General features: G+C 44.6%; 1 protein-coding gene across 2 annotated transcripts in view; it reads right to left on the bottom strand.

The window, feature by feature from the left end:
• Positions 1 to 18,596, bottom strand: part of LOC138740782 (pre-mRNA-processing factor 39-like) — a 66,070-nt gene that overhangs the window by 25,136 nt on the left and 22,338 nt on the right. For both annotated transcript variants that reach the window (XM_069893863.1, XM_069893864.1), the window contains exons 2-4: positions 16,894 to 17,657; positions 7,713 to 7,838; positions 883 to 1,001 (exon numbers count right to left, since the gene is read on the bottom strand). In XM_069893863.1, the coding sequence (XP_069749964.1) occupies positions 883 to 1,001; positions 7,713 to 7,838; positions 16,894 to 17,657 (1,009 nt within the window). The remainder of the gene's footprint in view (positions 1 to 882; positions 1,002 to 7,712; positions 7,839 to 16,893; positions 17,658 to 18,596) is intronic.

The following is an 18,596-nucleotide window of genomic DNA, read 5'->3' as shown; positions in this document are numbered from 1 at the left end:
CAAGTGGAGCATCCCCGGCGGTCCTGTAACCCGCTCGGGGTTTGCAGCAGGGTGCCCCAGTTTTCGTCCACCGCCCCCCCCCCCCCCCGAAAATGGACAGGGGTTAACTGGGCGGAGCACTTCAGCGTTGCGGTTAGCACAATGCTCTTTCAGCGCCGGTGACTGGGGTTCAAATCCGCGCTGTCTGCAAGGAGTCTGTACTTTCTCCCCGTGTCCGCTTAGGGCACCTCTGGGTGCTCCGGTTTCATCCCGCCGTTCAGGGGTTGTGGGTCATAGGGGTGGAATTGGGCTGTGGGCCGAAAGGGCCTGTGTGTCTAATTAAAAAAAATCCCTGGGCTTGAATCTGCCACTGTCTGCGAGGAGTTTGCAAGTTCTCCCCTGTGTCTGTTTGGGTTACTCACACCAGTATGGGGGGTTGGGGGAGAGGCAAGTTCTTTACACAGAAAGTGGTGGGTGTATGGCAGCAATGGCGGGGGAGGCAGAGACAATGGGATCTTTAAAAAGATTAGATTGGTACATGGAACTGGGAAAAATGGAGGGTTATGCAGTGGCTATGGGTTTGGCAGAACACTGTGGGCCAAAGGGCCTGAATTCTGCATTCCAAAGACGGATGGGTGTCAGGATTCATTGGGGTCACACAGGTATATTTGGGCTCAGGGTCAGGAAGGGACTGTTAACGTGCCTCTCGAAAAAATTATACATCTGCCTAGTTAGTGTCTCCTGCTCCCAGTCCAAGCCATGGAGCAGGAGTGAATCAACCGTCATGGGAGACATGGGTGCTGAGATGAGGGAGCCCCACCTCCCCCCACCCCGCTGGATGATGGCTTGCACTAGGAGGGGAGGCATGCCTTCCCGATCCGCACCTGACTCTCGCTGGCTTACCTCCGGAGCTTGGCCGACGTGTCTGGGCTGCTGAGATCAAGGATTTCCTGTAGGAAAGCAATGTAATGGACCCACAGATCCACGCTGAGTGGGATGGACTGCAGCCCTCTCTGGTAGACCTGTGCCGGGCACACAGCAGAGAGTCACCGTCAAGGATGGTTGGATGGGGAAAGCTGGGACGGAGGCACGCTAGCGGGACCGCGCTGCCTCGCAGGCGCCAGGAGACCCGGGTTCGACCCCTGCCTTCGCCACTGTCCGCGCATAGTTTGCAAGCTCTTCCCTGCCACTGCGTGGGGTACCTCCACCCACTCGGGCTGTTAAGAAGATCGGTGGGTCAATTGCCTGCTGGGGGCAGAACCTGGGGGTGGGGTGTACGAATAATATATGCAAATTTCAGTGGTTGGGATGACCCTGGAAATTTGACCCAAAATGTTGGTTTTGAGTGATCCCCTTTGGAAAAGCCGACCCCACCCCCAAATCTGGCACTTACCGCTGACCAGAGGATGCTGTTAACAGCAGATCACAATATTTCAGTAACATTTAAAGCAGGAGGTCTCCAAAGTGGTCAACAACAACCCCTTGGCGGTCGATGGGATTATCCAAGGAGTCGATAAATCCCAGGCGGTTGGTAACGACAGTGGGAGGGGGGAAGGGTCGGTAATGACAGTGGTGGGGCAGGTCAACAGAATACAGCGCCTACGGCAGGGTTGGCCAAGCTCTCGCGAGAGCGGGCCTTGGTGGCCGCCATGCTGCATCCAGCATTTGGCCTCTGAATAAGCTGAGAGTGAACAGGAGGACGGACTGACCATAGACGTGTGTGTTCTTGTTACCCCTCTCTCACCCCCGTCCAGCACTGCCACCACCACCACCTCCCCCTGCACAGTGTCGGGATTCCATGCCTGGTAAAGGATCACATATTCTATGGAAGAGGTCATGTATTCCACGAAAGGGGTCGATGGTCTAAAAAGGGGTTGATGATTAGGAGGATTCAATTTTATTTGGCCATTTTAAAATAAACCACTGCTGGCATCTGCAACAGGGCCGGTTAAAGCTTGCACAGAAACACCAGCCATCGGACCGGGCGGATAGACCCAGCAGGGGAGCGCTGAGACTTGGCGGGTAGCTAACGCAGCTTGCGCGAGATTGCGTCGGTGTTGAGACTTCATCAGCAAGGTAAGGAGTTTTAGACCCTCTGTAAAGGACGACCCGATTTTAAGGTGAATTTTTTAAGTTTCAGGGTTGTCCGATACTAGTGTATGTGGTAGATAGAGAGAATAGAAGCAGGCTTTTTCCATTGAGATTGGGTGAGACAAGAACCGTTGGAACATTTGACAGCTCTTGGCCTATACTCACTGGAAATTAGGAGAATGATGGTGGGGGCGGGGGTAGAATCACATTGAAATGTTTTCAATCTTGAAAGCCGTGGACAGGAGGTGTAGAAAAGTTGCTTCCCACGGCGGGAGAGTCTAGGACAAGAGGGCTGAAGGGGGTCCGCTTAGAGTAGAGGGAATCTTCAGCCAGAGGGTGGGGAATATGTGGAATGTGTTGCCACGGGCAGTTGTGGAGGCTGGTGTATTTAAGGCAGAGATTGACAGGTTCTTGATTAGCCCGGGCATCAAAGGTTATGGGGCCGAGTGGATGAGTTTGTGATTAAAAGGTGGGGCAGACTCGATGGGCTGAATGATCTATTTCTGCTCCCATGTCTTATGGTCCTACAGAGTACAGGTAAATCACTACTTACAATGGGGTTTGGTTCCACGACTCGCATCGTAAGGTGAAACGATCGTATATCGGGATCTACCTGTAGTGGTTGTTACCTGAGCTGCTCCTGCTGGGACCCCAACCCGACCCCCCCCCCCCAACTCCTGCCGGGAGCCCAAGATGGTGCCTGGTTACCGGGGACAGTGGCGTCACCTCGCAACCTTCGTTGTGATTTGGAACGCATGCACAGATTGCAGTTGGTCTCCCTCCCTCTTCAATCAATCTCTCTTTCCCCAGCGACGGCAGTCTCCACCTACGTCCTAAATCACCTTTAAAAAAAATGGCACTGTGTCCGACAAACCACGATTGGGAAGTGATCTGCGTGCACAGATTGGATGGAAGCTTCAGAGAAGGGAAAGCAACCACGTTGATATAGGTGGACCCCAACTTGATCAGTGTAACTTTCAAATATCGCAAGTCGGATCATCCTAAGCTGGGGTCTACTTGCATATGGGTTGTGGGTGAACAACTTCATGCAGAAAGCGATGAGAGTTTGGAAGGAGCTGAAGGGGACAAATATGCGCTTGGTCCAAGAAAAATTCAGAATGGTACATGGATGGGCCGGGTATGGAGGGCTATGATCGGGGCAGAATCATTTTTCATCACAGACCAGATGGGCCGAAGAGTCTGCTGCTGTAACCGTTTGAAGGATGGGAGGAGACCACAGCACCTGGAGGAAGCCCATGTAGACTCGGGGAGAAGGTGGGAGATTACAGTATAGATTTGCTTTCCTTTCTACAAATTTTAGCAGCAAATAAGACATCAAAAAGAATAATTTTTATGGGCAGATACCAGAGTGCGGCACAACAACTCACAGAAGGCATTGAGTCGGTTGCCTGACGTCAACGCGTGTTTCTGGCTTTTGAAAGGTTGCATGCGTTCTGACCAGTAAATCCCTTTGATTCACTGAAGAAACGCGTGGTGTGGTTATTTTGTCGTGTCCACTGCGATTCCAAGGGCCACAATTGGTGGCCCCTGACGCGTCCAAGAGCGTATTTTTGGGCAAACACGGACTCTGCAGGTGAGCCTGAACTGTGGTTCCAATAGGCTGAAGCGCAATTTACTGTGGACGGCCTTGTCTCGCTTACTCGGTACAACAATTCATCATACGAATGCCTGTCACCCCCAGGCAAATGGAATGGTGGAACAATTTCAGTCGGCCTTGTTGGCTCGGTTAGACAGCCCGAGGACCTCCAAGCTTCATCTGCCGAGCTCGTGTACGGCACACTGTCGGTGGTCCCAGGGGAGTTCACCCCCTACCGTTCCAACTCCAACGATGATCTTAAGGAGCAGTTGACCAGGCTAGGGGAAACCATAGGAAATTGACCTCTATACCACCATCTTCACACGGGGAACCCTCTTCCTTCGTGCCCGAGGACCGAAAAAATTGCGAGTACAGCTTCGTCCGTAGGGGAACAGTTGGTAAACCTGCATTTTTGGAGGGAAGCCACAGTCCTTCACTATTGACAGGCTTAAACCAGCACGTGGACAAGTCGTCCCCACTGCAGCAGCCAACAGGTCGATCACCTAAAAGACACAAACCTTTCTGCCGGTTCGGGGGGGGGGGGAGAAAGGGGGGCTACGGCAGCACTGCAACTTCCAGAAGGCATCAACCCGGCCACGTGACGTCAGTGCGTGATGACATCAATGCGTGTTTCTGGCTTTTAAAAGGTTGCACGCGTTCTGACCAATAAATCCATTTGATTCACTGAAGAAATGCCTTGCGTGGTTATTTCATCGCGATTCCAGGGGCCACAAGTCTGTTAAAGAAACTGTTTTCTTTCAGTGGCGGAGCCACGAGACATTGACAACCAAGAGGCCACGCTGTCCTCGAAATGCGTGCTGGATGTTTTTCAGATTACAGGTCACGCGAATCGTTGCGAATAGGCCTGTGCCCCTCTGCAGAAAGACCCTGTTGTAGGTCTTTTCGTGTAACAGAGCACCCGCTTTGCAAAGCTAATAAAGTTGTGTGGTACTTGTATTACCGGTTTAAAGTTAACAAACATGCAAACTCCTTTACGGACACGGTGGTTTGGCGAGTCCGCACTGTGCATTATTGCTGCGCCAGTCTCCACCTCGATTTCCAGCAGCCCACCCAGGCATCCACCTTAAAAAAAACATGCATCCCACACACCATCCATCTCCCCAACCTGTAACACATGCCCTCTAGCGTGTGCCGAGCTGCAGCATTTCAGGGACCGAGTCAGGGAACTGGAGCTGCAGTTCGATGGCCTCGCTCTGGTCAGGGAGAGTGAGGCCATCATAGGTAGGAGTTACAGTCAGGTGGTCTCACTAGGGCCACAGGAGGAGAGTCAGTGGGTTACTGTTAAGAGGGGGAAAGGGACAGGTCAGGTTCAGGAAAGAGCCCCTGAGCCTGTAGTCCTTGACAATCGGTACTCCTCGAGTACTGTTGGGGGGGGGGGGGCAGGGTGGACAGTCAGGCTGGGAAAGGCAGCGGTGGCTGTACCTCTGGCACGGGGTCGGCCTCTGTGGCCCAGAAGGTTAGGGAGAGGAAGAGGAGGGTGATAGTTATAGGGGATTCGATAGTCAGGAGGACTGATAAGAGGATTCTGCAGATACGACAAAGGAAACCGGATGGTGGTTTGTCTCCCTGGTGCCAGGGTCCGGGATGTAACTATGCGTGTCCAAGACACCCTAAAAGGGGAGGGTGATGAATCAGAGGTCGTGGTACATATTGCTACCAATGACAGAGGAAAGAAGGAGGAAGTAGTCCTAAATAATGAATACAGGGATTTAGGTAGGGAGCTGAGAAGGACTGCAAAGGGAGTGATCTCTGGATTAGTTCCTGTGCCATGTGATAGTGAGGGCAGGAATAGAATCAGGTGGAGGTTGAATGCGTGGCCAAAGGGGTGGAGTAGGGGGCATGGATTCAAGTTCTTGGATCACTGGGACCTATTCTGGGGGAGGTGGAACCTGTACCGAATGAATGGGTTGCATCTGAATCCCAGAGGGACCAGGATCCTGACGGGGGCGTTTGCTTGGGCTACTAAGGGGGCTTTAAACTAATGCAATTGGGGGAAGGGGTCTATGTGAGGGAGAATGGCAGAATAAGTCTTGTAGACAAAATTTGGGGGTGGAAGGGCAGTTGATCGAGGAGCAAAGGGATTGGTGCTATGACGGGGATGGGATGATGGTAACAAATAATCGTGTGGACAGTAAAGAAGGGGATAGGCAGAAGGTAAGATGCGGGAGGTCCCTGAAGTGCATTTACTTCAATGCTAGGAGTATTGTAAGGAAGGTGGATGAGCTGAAGGTGTGGATAGACACTTGGCAGTATGATGTGGTTGATGATTAGTGAGATATGGTTGCAGGAGGGATGTGACTGGCAGTTAAATATTCCAAGATTTCGCTGCTTTAGGTGTGGTACAATTGGAGGGGTAAGGGGGGGGGGGGGGGGGGGGGGCGGTGGTGTGGCATTGCTTGACAGGGAAAATATTACAGAGGTGTGCCTAATATTTGGACTGTACTACAGAAGGATTTGGACTGTTTGGAAGAGTGGGCTGAAAGGTGGCAGATGTAGAGTTTAATGTAGATAAGTGTGAGGTGCTTCATTTTGGGAAGAATAATCAAAATAGGACGTATGCAGTGAAGGGGAGGGCATTAAGGAATGCAGAGGAACAGAGGGAATAACAGTTCAGAATTCCTTGAAGATGGATTTCCATGAAGATAGGGTGGTGAAGAAGGCTTTTGGTATGCTGGCCTTTATAAATCATCCCGTTATAGGAAGGATATCAATAAGATAGAGATGGTGCAGAGAAGGTTTACGGAGAAAGATTGAGTAGATTGGGATTTTATTCATTGGAGCGTAGAAGGTTGAGGGGGGATTTGATAGAGGTATTTAAAATTATGAGGGGAATAGATAGAGTAGATGTAAATAGGCTCTTTCCCCTGAGGATAGGGGAGATTGGAATGAGGGGTCATAAGTTAAGGGTTAGGGGGCAAAACTGTAGAAGTAACATGAGGGGGAGTTTCTTCACTCAGAGAGTGGTGGCTGAGTGGAATGACCTTCTGGAAGAGGTGTTTGCAGCAGGGTCAATTTTGTCATTTAAGAGGAGGTTGGATGAGTGTATGGATGTGAGAGGGTTGGAGGGTTATGGACAGGGAGTGGGTAGGTGTTTCACGTAAATTGGTGCGAACTAGAAGGACCGATATGGCCTGTTTCCGTTGTTATATTGTTAAAAGCAATGAATCTTTCCCAATCGTTTCTCCACACATGGTTTTCGAGATACGGGTAAAAACACAAGGAAGCATAAACGGCATAGCATTGCAATACATCGGAAACGCTTTGCAACCGAGGGGGAATGCACGGGGATGCGCTGCCGCTGTTACAAGGCAGGAAACATGGCGTGATCCTAGCACTGCACGGGACGAGTCGAGGGAGTCAGATCGGGCCGGGAGGGCACTGATAAAACGCGAAGGTGGATTTTAAAAACATGGAAATTTCACATGCCTGAACTCAGCAGGTCAAACAACGTACTTTATACATCATAGAGACTCAGAATTTATTGTCATGTACAAGCCACGAAATTTGTTTTGTGGCAGCATCACAGTGCAAACAACCTTACAAAAATTGTGCATAAAAAGTCAGGCAGTGTCTTTGGTCTATTGATATGTTTCGAGTGTGAGCCCTTCAGCAAGGTATGGAAATAAAACATCAGCAGGCGCCCGGACAAGATGTTTTGGGAGTGTCAATGGTGCGAGGTCGGGAAAAATTGGATGGCGGTGGAGCAAGTTGGCACAAACCTTGCATGCCGAAGGCTGTAAAGGTTCCGAGATCGGACAGGTACATTGTTGGGAGGGGCACGACGGGCTACAGTCCAGGTGCAGGTCGACGGGATGAGGCAGAATAAGCAGTTCGGCGTGAATAAGATGAGCAGAAAGGGCCTGTTGGTGTTCTGTGGAGCTCGAAGGGGGGGGGGGGCATCACATAATAAATAATTTTCCTGTGCAAATTCTGGCAAACCTGATCGTGCCAATGGCCACAGCCATTGTCTCTGATCATCTGCTTGCCTGACAGAGAAGCATACAGCTGCCAGATTTGCACTCACCTCTTCTGCCTCTTTGGTAAATCCAAACCTCTTCTCGATGTCAGCATACTTCTTCCAGTAGCCATAACAGTAGGGGTAATGAATGAAGAATGAGTCAAATGCCCTCCGGACGGCCCAAATGTGGTTCTGAAAGGAAGTGCGATCTGAGTGTTATTAAAACCCACTCTGCTGGGGCATGGCAAGATGGCGTAGGGAGCGGACGTGCATTCCCGGTCTCCCCCAGGCAGTTATATAAATACCCGTTTTAAGAATATTTCTTTTCTGTTAAAAGTCTTTGTTTTGTTTATCAATTGTTTTTAGTTTAAAATGGCAACAAAGATTAAGGAAAATAGAGTTCAAATACAGAACAAAACTACACTCTCCGACTTTGGAAGAAACTCAACCTACTTGCCAAGACAGAACCACGGAGTCAAGGCTGGAATTTTCTTAAGAACGGAGCTCATTAATTGGACTGTCGGATAAGCTGGTCTTGGACACCCCTCTGAAAGATGTTTAAAATGGCAACAAAGATAAAGGAAAATAGAGTTCAAATACAGAACAAAACTACACTCTCCGACTTTGGAAGAAACTCGGCCTACTTGCCCACACAGAACCACGGAGTCAAGGCTGGAATTTTCTTAAGAACGGAGCTTAATTGGACTGTCGGATAAGCTGGCCTTGGACACCCCTCTGAAAGATGGTGATGAATATTGATTTGAAATGTTTTATGAAGATAAATTGCAGTAATTGGCATTGGTTGCCCGTGAGTTTTAAAAATCCAGATAACATTAAAGTTTATTAGTGATTTTTTTTGGATGGAATATCGGAAGGATGAATTTATTATCCATAAATACAGAACAAAATTACATTCTTTGACTTTGGAAGGAATTTGACCTATTTGCCCAGACAGAGCCGGAGTTGGTGCTGGAATTTTCTCAAGAACAGAACTTATTTTTTTTTTTTTTTAAATTTTTTATTTTTCACACCATAAATCACAATAGCCATGATATACACTTTTTCTTTTCCACACATTTACAGTGACTTTGTCTCCCTCCCCCCTCCCTCCTCCCAAGCCACCCCCCCACCTCTCATCCATTTTAGGTATACAATCTAGGTTGCATTAATTCAGTTAGACAATGTTGTCATTCAACAAAAATACACCAGAAATTCTACTGAGTCCATTCTTTTCTTTTCTTCTCCTTCCATCAACTTAGGTAATGTTTGTTCCCGGTAGGTTTTCGCTATTGTATTTAATGTAAGGCTCCCATACTTGTTCGAATATTTCAATATTATTTCTTAAACTATATGTTATTTTTTCTAATGGAATACATTTATTCATTTCTATATACCATTGTTGTATTTTCAAATTATCTTCCAATTTCCAGGTTGACATAATACATTTTTTTGCTACGGCTAGGGCTATCTTGACAAATCTTTTTTGTGCATCTTCCAAGTCAATTCCAAATTCTTTATTTTTTATGTTACTTAGGAGAAAAATCTCTGGATTCTTTGGTATATTGTTTTCTGTTATTTTATTTAATATCTGATTGAGATCTTCCCAAAATTTTTCTACTCTCTCACATGTCCAGATTGCATGAATTGTTGTTCCCCTTTCTTTTTTACATCGAAAACATCTATCAGATACTGTTGGGTCCCATTTATTTAACTTTTGCGGTGTAATGTATAGTCTGTGTAACCAATTATATTGTATCATACGCAGCCTCGTATTTATTGTATTTCTCATCGTTCCAGAGCATAATTTCTCCCATGTTTCCTTTTTTATCTTTATATTTAAATCTTGTTCCCATTTTTGTTTAGTTTTACCATTTGTTTCCTCATTTTCCTTTTCTTGCAGTTTAATATACATATTTTTTATAAATCTTTTGATTAACATTGTGTCTGTAATCACATATTCAAGGTTACTTCCCTCTGGTAAACTCAAGTTGCTTCCTAATTTATCTTTCAAGTAGGATCTCAGTTGGTAATATGCCAGCGCTGTATCTCCAGTTATATTGTACTTATCTCTCATTTGTTCAAAGGATAAGAATCTACTTCCTGAAAAACAATTTTCTATTCTTTTAATCCCTTTTTTTTCCCATTTTCTAAAGGCAAGGTTGTCTATTGTAAAAGGGAGTAGCTTATTTTGTGTCAATATTAGTTTTGGTATTTGGTAATTTATTTTATTTCTTTCTACATGAATCTTCTTCCATATATTGAGGAGATGGTGTAATACTGGAGAAGTTCTATGTTGTACCAATTTTTCGTCCCATTTATATAATATGTGTTCAGGTATCTTTTCCCCTATTTTATCTAATTCTAGTCTCGTCCAGTCTGGTTTTTCCCTTGTTTGATAAAAATCTGATAGGTACCTTAATTGTGCGGCTCTATAATAATTTTTGAAGTTTGGCAATTGTAAGCCTCCTTGTTTATACCATTCTGTTAATTTATCTAGTGCTATCCTCGGTTTCCCCCCTCTCCATAAAAATCTCCTTATTATTTTCTTTAACTCTTTGAAGAATTTTTCTGTCAGTTGTATTGGCAATGCCTGAAATAAGTATAGTATCCTTGGAAAAATGTTCATTTTAATACAGTTTATCCTTCCTATCAGTGTTAGTGGTAGCTCTTTCCAATGCTCTAAATCGTCCTGTAATTTTTTCATTAGTGGATTGTAATTGAGTTTATATAATTGGCCTAGATTTTTGTTTATTTGCACACCTAGGTATCTTATTGCCTGCGTTTGCCATCTGAATGGGGATTCCTCCTTAAATTTTGAGAAATCCGCGTTATTCATAGGCATTGCTTCACTTTTATTTACGTTTATCTTGTATCCCGACACTTCTCCATATTCCTTCAATTTCTTATATAGTTCTTTTATTGATAGTTCTGGTTCTGTTAAGTACACTATCACATCATCCGCAAACAGACTGATTTTATATTCCCTGTCTTTTATTTTTATTCCTTTTATATTATTATCTCTTCTTATCGATTCTGCTAGTGGTTCTATAGCTAGCGCAAACAATAATGGTGATAGTGGACATCCCTGCCGCGTTGACCTGCTTAAGTTAAATTGCTTTGATACATGTCCATTTACTGTCACTTTCGCTAACGGTCCCTTATATAATGCTTTAATCCAATTAATATACTTCTCCGGTAAACTGAATTTTTGCAATACTTTGAACAAGTAATTCCATTCTACTCTGTCGAAGGCCTTCTCTGCGTCTAAAGCAACTGCTACTGCCGGTGCTTTATTTCCTTCTACTGCATGAATTAAGTTAATAAATTTACAAATATTGTCTGTTGTGCGTCTTTTTTTGATAAATCCAGTTTGGTCTAAATTTACCATTTTCGGTACCTGTTCTGCTAATCTGTTCGCTAATAGTTTAGCTATTATCTTATAATCTGTGTTTAGCAGAGATATTGGTCTGTATGACGCTGGTGAGAGTGGATCTTTCCCTTGTTTTAGTATCACTGTAATTATTGCTGTTTTACATGAATCTGGTAAGTTTTGTGTCTCATCAATCTGGTTGATTACATCCAGGAGGGGCGGTATTATTAGGTCTTTAAATGTTTTGTAGAATTCTATTGGGAGTCCATCCTCTCCTGGTGTCTTATTATTTGGTAAATTTTTTATTATCTCTTGTATTTCTACTGTTCCAAATGGTTCTGTTAATTTATTTTGTTCCTCTATTTGTAGTTTTGGTAGTTCAATTTTAGTCTAAAATTCATCTATTTTCCCTTCTTTCCCTTCGTTTTCGGTTCGGTATAATTGTTCATAGAATTCTCTGAAGTTTTCCTTAATTTCTTTTGGATTATATGTAATTTGTTTGTCTTTTTTCCTTGTTGCTAATACCATTTTCTTAGTTTGCTCTGTCTTAAGCTGCCATGCTAGGATTTTGTGTGTTTTTTCCCCTAGTTCATAATATTTCTGTTTTGTCTTCATTATATTCTTCTCCACCTTATATGTTTGTAATGTTTCATATTTTATTTTTTTATCCGCCAATTCTCTTCTTTTGGTTGTATCTTCCTTTATTGCTAATTTTTTTTCTATGTTTATTATTTCCCTTTCCAACTGCTCTGTTTCCTGATTATAGTCCTTCTTCATCTTGGTTGCATAACTTATTATTTGCCCTCTAATGAATGCTTTCATTGCGTCCCATAGTATAAACTTATCTTCCACTGATTCCGTATTTACTTCAAAGTACATTTTTAATTGTTTTTCAATAAATTCTCTAAAATCCTGTCTTTTAAGTAGCATTGGGTTTAATCTCCATCTATACATTCTTGGAGGGATGTCCTCTAGCTCTATTGCCAATAACAGGGGTGAGTGGTCCGATAATACTCTAGCTTTATATTCCGTTTTCCTAACTCTCCCTTGAATGTGGGCTGATAACAGGAATAGGTCTATCCTTGAGTATGTTTTATGTCTAGTCGAGTAGTATGAGTATTCCTTTTCTTTTGGGTTTTGTTTCCTCCATATGTCCACAAGTTTCATTTCTTGCATTGATTTAATTATAAATTTGGTTACTTTGTTCTTCCTGTTAATTTTTTTCCCCGTTTTATCCATATTTGGATCCAAATTCAGATTGAAATCCCCTCCTATTAGTATGTTCCCTTGCGTATTAGCTACCTTCAAAAAGATATCTTGCATAAACTTTTGATCTTCTTCGTTAGGTGAATATATATTAAGTAGATTCCAAAGCTCCGAATATATCTGACATTTTATCATAACATATCTCCCTGCTGGATCTATTATTTCCTCTTCTATTTTAAATGGCACATTTTTGCTAATTAATATAGCCACTCCTCTTGCTTTTGAATTATACGATGCTGCTGTTACATGTCCTACCCAATCTCTCTTTAATTTCTTGTGCTCCAATTCAGTTAAGTGTGTTTCTTGGACAAATGCTATATCTATTTTTTCCTTTTTCAGTAAATTTAGTAGTTTCTTCCTTTTAATTTGGTTATGTATTCCATTAATATTTAGAGTCATATAGTTCAGCGTAGCCATTTTATATTTTGTTTATCTTCTCTTTCCGTTTTTCCATCATTACCTTTCCTCCTTTTCCATTTCTGTTTTCTTATTTTCAACTCTTTACCAGACAACATTCCTACAACATCCAACATTTTCCTTATTCTCCTATTTCTATCTTCTTTATCCCCAATCTCCCCTTCCCCTCCTGAGTTGCCCTTTATCCCTTGTCAGACAACCACATCTCCCCTCTCCATTTGGATTTGCGAATCCACTCGCAAGCGTCAACTGATTTTGCAGTGACCGCTCTTTTCCCCCACCCAGCCCCCCCCAGAAAAGATTTCACTTTTTATATGTCACAAAGGTCACTCTTTTAATTCCCTCTTTATTCTCTCTATTCCATTACCTTCCCTTATTAATTCTTGTCTATACTCTCTATGTTTTCCTCTAATTACAGATACTTTCACATATGCCCATTGTCTCTATTCACTCTTATACCTCTTTACCCGCCTACATATCAATCGTGGTCATTTTTACCCTCCTTACCCGTTTTCATCCCTCAGTCTATTTTTGTCTTTACCCACATACATATCAATCGTGATGATTTTTGCTCTCATTACCCGTCTTCATCCCTCAGTCTATTTTTGTAATTGTTCTGCAAATTTTCGTGCTTCTTCTGGATCCGAGAATAGTCTGTTTTGTTGTCCTGGAATAAATATTTTCAATACCGCAGGATGCTTCAGTGTAAATTTATATCCTTTCTTCCATAAAATCGCTTTTGCTGCATTGAACTCTTTTCTCTTCTTTAGGAGTTCAAAGCTTATATCTGGATAAATGAAGATTTTTTGCCCTTTATACTCCAGTGGTTTGTTGCCCTCTCTTACTTTTTCCATTGTCTTCTCCAGTACCTTTTCTCTTGTAGTATATCTTAGGAATTTTACTACAATAGATCTTGGTTTTTGTTGTGGTTGTGGTTTAGGGGCCAATGCTCTATGTGCCCTTTCTATTTCCATTTCTTGCTGTAGTTCTGGACATCCTAGGGCCTTAGGGATCCATTCTTTTATAAACTCCCTCATATTCTTGCCTTCTACATCTTCCTTAAGGCCCACTATCTTTATGTTATTTCTTCTGTTATAATTTTCCATTATATCTATTTTTTGGGCTAGTAATTCTTGTGTCTCTTTAGTTTTTTTATTAGATTCCTCCAATTTCTTTTTTAAGTCTTCTACCTCCATTTCTGCTGCTATTGCCCGTTCTTCCATCTTGTCCATTTTTTTCCCCATTTCTGTTAAGGTCATATCCATTTTATTTATTTTCTTTTCTGTGTTGTTTATTCTTCTTCTTAAATCATTGAATTCCTGTGTTTGCCATTCTTTAAATGACTCCATGTATCCTCTAACAAGAGCAAGTATATCCTTTACCTTGCCTTTCCCTTTATCTATTTCACTGTATTCTTCCTCTTCTTCTTCCTCTAGGTTGACCATCTGTTGGTTCTTTGCTGCCCTTTCCTCCTCTTCTTTCTTGTTTCCATTGTCTTCTGTGGTCTCTTCTTGCTGCAGGTGTTCTGCAGCTGTCGTTGCCGGCTGTGGAGATCGACTCCCCAGCTGGTCCCCCCTCCCGTCGGTGTGTTTTTTTTCATGCGCCTCGCGCATGCGCGGTTGCGCACTTTTACTCGGCTCTGTGAGCCATTGTTGTAGTTCTCTTTCTACCGACCTGAGGTAGTGGGGTCTTCTCTCCACAGCAGGCCTCTTCGGACAGGTAAGGCCTTCACCTTTTTCCTCCGTTGTCTTCTCTTCCTCTCTTCTTTCCGTTGATTTTGATTTTTCTCCTTTTGTCTCCATCTTCTTTCCACCTTTATACTCACTTTTCTTTAACTTGTATTTCTGTGCCTTTGTATTTTCTCTTGTTTTTCCCGACTTTTCTGGAGAGGGCTGGAGTTCACCGTCCGGCCACTACTCCATCACGTGACTCCCCCCAAGAACAGAACTTATTAAAGTTGATTTCGGACTCCTTTTTGAAAGATGGCGACGAATGTTGATTTGAAATATTTTCTGAAGATAAACATATATATGGAACTCCTTGACCTGCAATAAGGTTTATCAGTGATTTTTTTTTTTTGGATGGAATATTGGAAGAGTGAATTTATTATCTGAGAGTATGCATACATTGCAAACAGATTTTAATAGTTTTGAAAAGGTTTTTTTTTAAACTAAACAACAAGATCAGTTTAATATTGAGAATATTGGAAAAAATGGAAACTATTATTAAATTTGGAAATTCAGTAGAAAGAAACTATGAACAAGATTGATGATTTATAAAATTAAAGTCGAAGGAGCAATGTCCAAGAAGAGTTAAAAATTTTGAATAAGTTTTTCTTGAAAATAAACAATAATTTCAACTTAACATTGAGAAGATTGACAAAGTGGAAAATTTGGTATTAAATTGGGAAACACAGAAGAACTTATGAATAACATTGATGCTTTAGAAGATCAAGACCGAAGGAATTATGTTTAAGAAAATTTTAAAAGATTTGAAAAAAACTTTTTTTGAAAGTAAGCTACAAATTCAACTTGAGACTGAGAAGAATGGAAGATTCGGTGTTGAACTGGGATGTTCAGAGGTGTTTTAATTCAGTGGATGAAATTCAGGAAGACTTGAAAAAAATTTAAAAAAAAAACTTTTATTGATTGCAAACAATGTTTAACTCAGTGTTGGGAGGGTGGAAAGGGTGCAAAATTTAACATCAAGTTTGGATTAAGGGAGGGGGGAGGGAGAAAAAGTCACTGTAAATGTGTGGAAAAGAAAAAGTGTATATCATGGCTATTGTGATTTATGGTGTGAAAAATAAAAAATTTAAAAAAAAAACAAAAGAAAAAGGGAAACAAAGAAGGAGGTGCAAATAAACAGACTGTACGATACAGAAAATAAATATTGAATAATAATAAAAAAAAAAGAGTTTGGATTAAAAAAAAAGAGTTTATGAATAAGATTGGTTAAATTGATGGACCGGGGTTTTATGGATATAAGAAATGATGATTTTTCGGTTTATACATGTATTTTGTCTGCCGGGGGGGGGAGGGAGTGGTACTTCTGCTCCCGAAAGTCATATGCCACTTGTGGTTTATACCACACCTATTTGGGTTTCCTAAGGGGTTAGGGGAGGTGGGGGGGGGGGGGGGGGGTGAAAATTTGAAAATTATTTCGTATCTATTATGTAATATTATACTAAGTCAATTTGAAATGAATGTATGGAGATACTATAAATAAATTTCGAAAAAAAAACCCCACTCTGCTGGGGGTTACCCGGCGGGCTGCAGCTCCTCGTCGTGGCCAAGGGGAGGCGGGAAGGTATAACAAGGACGGGAGAGGGAGGGATCAGTCAGGGAAATCGGAGAAGCAGGAAGGGGTGGGTGAAGGGTGATGGCAAGCCCCTCCCTCCCTTGCAATGACCCCGCCCCGAGTCAGACAGCAGACCTTTCAACTCCTGTGGATGCTACCCAACTGGCAGAATCATTCATGACTTGGCCTCGCGGATGAAGATTTAGGAAAGGGGCAGAATCATACAGCACGGGGAAAGGCCCTTCGGCCCAACCCATCCGCGCTGACCCCGCTGGCATTCTGGGCTTGACCTGCTTGCCTGCATTTGATCCATATCTCGCTCAGCTTATACAACCCACAAATCTGTCCAAATTTTCAGATTTATTGTTAGATACAACCCTGACATTCCATTTCCCTGCAGACGCGGCAGAACTACCACTTATTGGTAGTGCAAAAGCATAAAGTGCACACAGCGTAAACATGTAAACAAATAAAGAACTGTAACCAGATAATGAATGTAAACAAATTGACTGTGCGATAGAGAGAACAAAGAAAATCAATAAAGTGCACAAGTCTGAGTCCTTAAATGAGTTTGTCACCGAGGAGTCTGATGGTGGAGGGGGAGCAGCTGTTCCTGAACCTGGTAGTGCAAGTCTTTCCTGACGATGGCAGCGAGAACAGGGTGTGTGCTGGGTGGGGTGGATCCTTGATGATTGTGGCTGCTCTTCAATAGTAGTGTTCCCTGTTGAAGTTCTCGATGGTGGGGAGGGTTTTTACCTATGATGTCTTGGGCTGTGTCCACTACCTTTTGCTGGCTTTATGCTCAGGGGGTATTGGTGTCTCTGTACCAGATCGTGATGCAGCCGGTCAGCACACTTTACCCACCTTCAGCGGAATGGGGGCAAAGGGACTTACCTCCTGCTCCACGTATTGGAGCACGTACGTCCACCCGGTGAAATCATATGGGTTGTCCTCCACGATCTTCCAGTATTTCTCAAAGTCCGTCGGGTAGCCACTCTCTGACTCCGTCGCTGTGTACGGCCCCAGTTCGTCAGCTGGGTCTGCCACGCCGCCAGGGCTAGCTGCCTCCAGCCCAGAAGGATGGGCCGTCAGGATCTCGTCGGCACCCCACGTTCCAGGGGAGCTGGAGTGGGGTGCGCTGAGGCCAGGCACGTCCATCTCCTCACCTTCCAGTCCCTGCGCCGTGCCGCTGAAATCCCCACCGTTGCATGGGGCACAACTCTCCCCCGCCAGGACCTCAGCACCGTAGAGTTCCAGACCATTCGCCCCCGGCCCCCATGGGCCAGGAGCCTCTGCCGCCAACCTCTCGTTCCCAGAGTCCGATTGGCTGGGATCGCCGGCCACCGGCAACCAGCTCCCACCAGCTGCTACACTGGGCGCCGTCTCTTCCCCGCTTCTGCCGCCGGCAGCCGTGCCCTCTCTCGTGAATGAGCCCAGGCTACTGTCCGCCAAGCCTTCCCTGGCTTCGCCGGCTGTCTGCTCCCCGGGGTTCTCCCCTCTTGGGCTTCCAGAGCCCACTGCCTCTCCCTCTCCTCCACGATAGTCGAGCTGGGCTGCGGTGCTGCTCGAATCGACAACAGAGTCTGTGGGCAGAGCCGGCAGGGTGAACAGATCGCTCCCGTTCACACTTCCCCCGATCAGTAATCCACGCTCAGCATCTGTGAAGAGGAGGAAGAGGCTGGTTCATTCATTCTATCAGCTCCCCATTTGCCTTCTCCATTTGCAGAACTACCCCCCTCTCCCCCAGCTTCTTTTTCACTGCTCTCCTACCCACATTGACCTGACCCCCTACCTGCGGGCCTGTGCTCCGCCTCCACGCCCCTTCCTCCCTCTTCTGTTCCCCCCCCCCCCCGTATTATTGAGGCAGCCGCCTGCCTTCTGCCCATACACTAGCAAGTGGGGCGGCAGTGTTACCTCAGCAATTGGCGGGACACTCGTTACAGCATCAGCGACCCGGGCTTGAATCTGGCACTGCCTGCGAGGAGTTTGGACATTCTTCTCTCCCCCCCCCCCCACCCCCCCGTGACCTCAGGTACGGTGGGGGGCTTTAGGTTCATTTGGGCGGCACAGGCTCATGGGCTGGAAGGGCCTGCTACCGCACTGTATGCCTAAAAGCTCAGGCCCGAAGCGTTGGCTGTGTATCCTGGCCAAAATGTACGCTGCACGACCTGCTGAGTTTCTCCTGCACTTCTGTGGATTACATCACGGATTCAGGCCGACTAATTAACTCACGGGCATAGAAAATAGAAGATAGGAGCAGGAGTAGGTCATTCGACCCTTCGAGCCTGCTCCGCCATTCAACGAGATCATGGCTGATCTTAAAGTTCAGTACCCCGTCCCCACATTCTCTCCGTAACCTTTAATACCCTTATACTGAAGAAATATATCTAATTCCCTCTTAAATATATTTAATGAACCTGCCTCTACTGCCCTCTATGGCAATGAATTCCACAGACTCACCACCCTCTGGGTAAAGAATTTCCTCCTCATCTCAGTCCTAAATGGTTTGCCTATTATCCTCAAACCATGGCCCCGGGTTCTGGATTTTCCCATCATTAGAAACATCCCATCTGCATCCATTCCGTCCAGTCCTGCCA

The sequence above is a fragment of the Narcine bancroftii genome, chromosome 8, assembly GCF_036971445.1.
Source record: "Narcine bancroftii isolate sNarBan1 chromosome 8, sNarBan1.hap1, whole genome shotgun sequence".
NCBI classification, from domain to species: Eukaryota; Metazoa; Chordata; class Chondrichthyes; order Torpediniformes; family Narcinidae; genus Narcine; species Narcine bancroftii.
Note: the sequence above shows the minus strand (reverse complement) of the source record. Positions and strands in the feature narration are given on the sequence as shown.